Raw genomic sequence first — 527 nt, 5'->3', positions numbered from 1 at the left:
ATTTATAAAGTAATTAAACTTTTAATTATTATATCTAAGTATTACATTTTCTCTGGTTGTATGGTCAAGAATGAGAGAAAATAAAATCAAAATCAAGATTTTCCTTTGAACATATATAGGCTAGTCAAATAGAATAGAGAATGACTTTTTATAGTTTACCGAAATACTTTATTTTGTTTATTAGGTGAATGGTGGAAATCAGATACAGAGGCTATCATAAATGAAGCTTTGAAATCAGGATTAGCACCAAATGTTTCTGATGCACATACAATCAATGGCAACGTAGGACCTATCCAAGGTTGTTCTTCAAAAGGTAATGAAAACCAAGTACCATAGCCTAGACCAAGTTAATGTGACTTAAAATAACTATAGCAGTATAATAATTAAATTTAATTTTAATGCATTATTTTATATATATATTTAATTACATAATAATATTTTAATAAAAATAATTATTTTTTATATTAATTATATAAATAATTATTTAAAAATAATAGATATAATTAAATAATTATATAAAATATTTA

At 22.0% G+C, this 527-nt stretch overlaps 1 protein-coding gene across 2 annotated transcripts in view; it reads left to right on the top strand.

Moving 5' to 3' along the window:
- LOC107608935 (laccase-4) overlaps window positions 1-527 on the top strand; it is a 7,775-nt gene that overhangs the window by 3,532 nt on the left and 3,716 nt on the right. For both annotated transcript variants that reach the window (XM_016310826.2, XM_016310753.2), the window contains exon 4: window positions 185-313. In XM_016310826.2, coding sequence (XP_016166312.1) covers window positions 185-313 — 129 coding nt within the window. The remainder of the gene's footprint in view (window positions 1-184; window positions 314-527) is intronic.

Source organism: Arachis ipaensis, chromosome B01, assembly GCF_000816755.2.
Source record: "Arachis ipaensis cultivar K30076 chromosome B01, Araip1.1, whole genome shotgun sequence".
In the NCBI taxonomy this organism is placed as follows: domain Eukaryota; kingdom Viridiplantae; phylum Streptophyta; class Magnoliopsida; order Fabales; family Fabaceae; genus Arachis; species Arachis ipaensis.
Note: the sequence above shows the minus strand (reverse complement) of the source record. Positions and strands in the feature narration are given on the sequence as shown.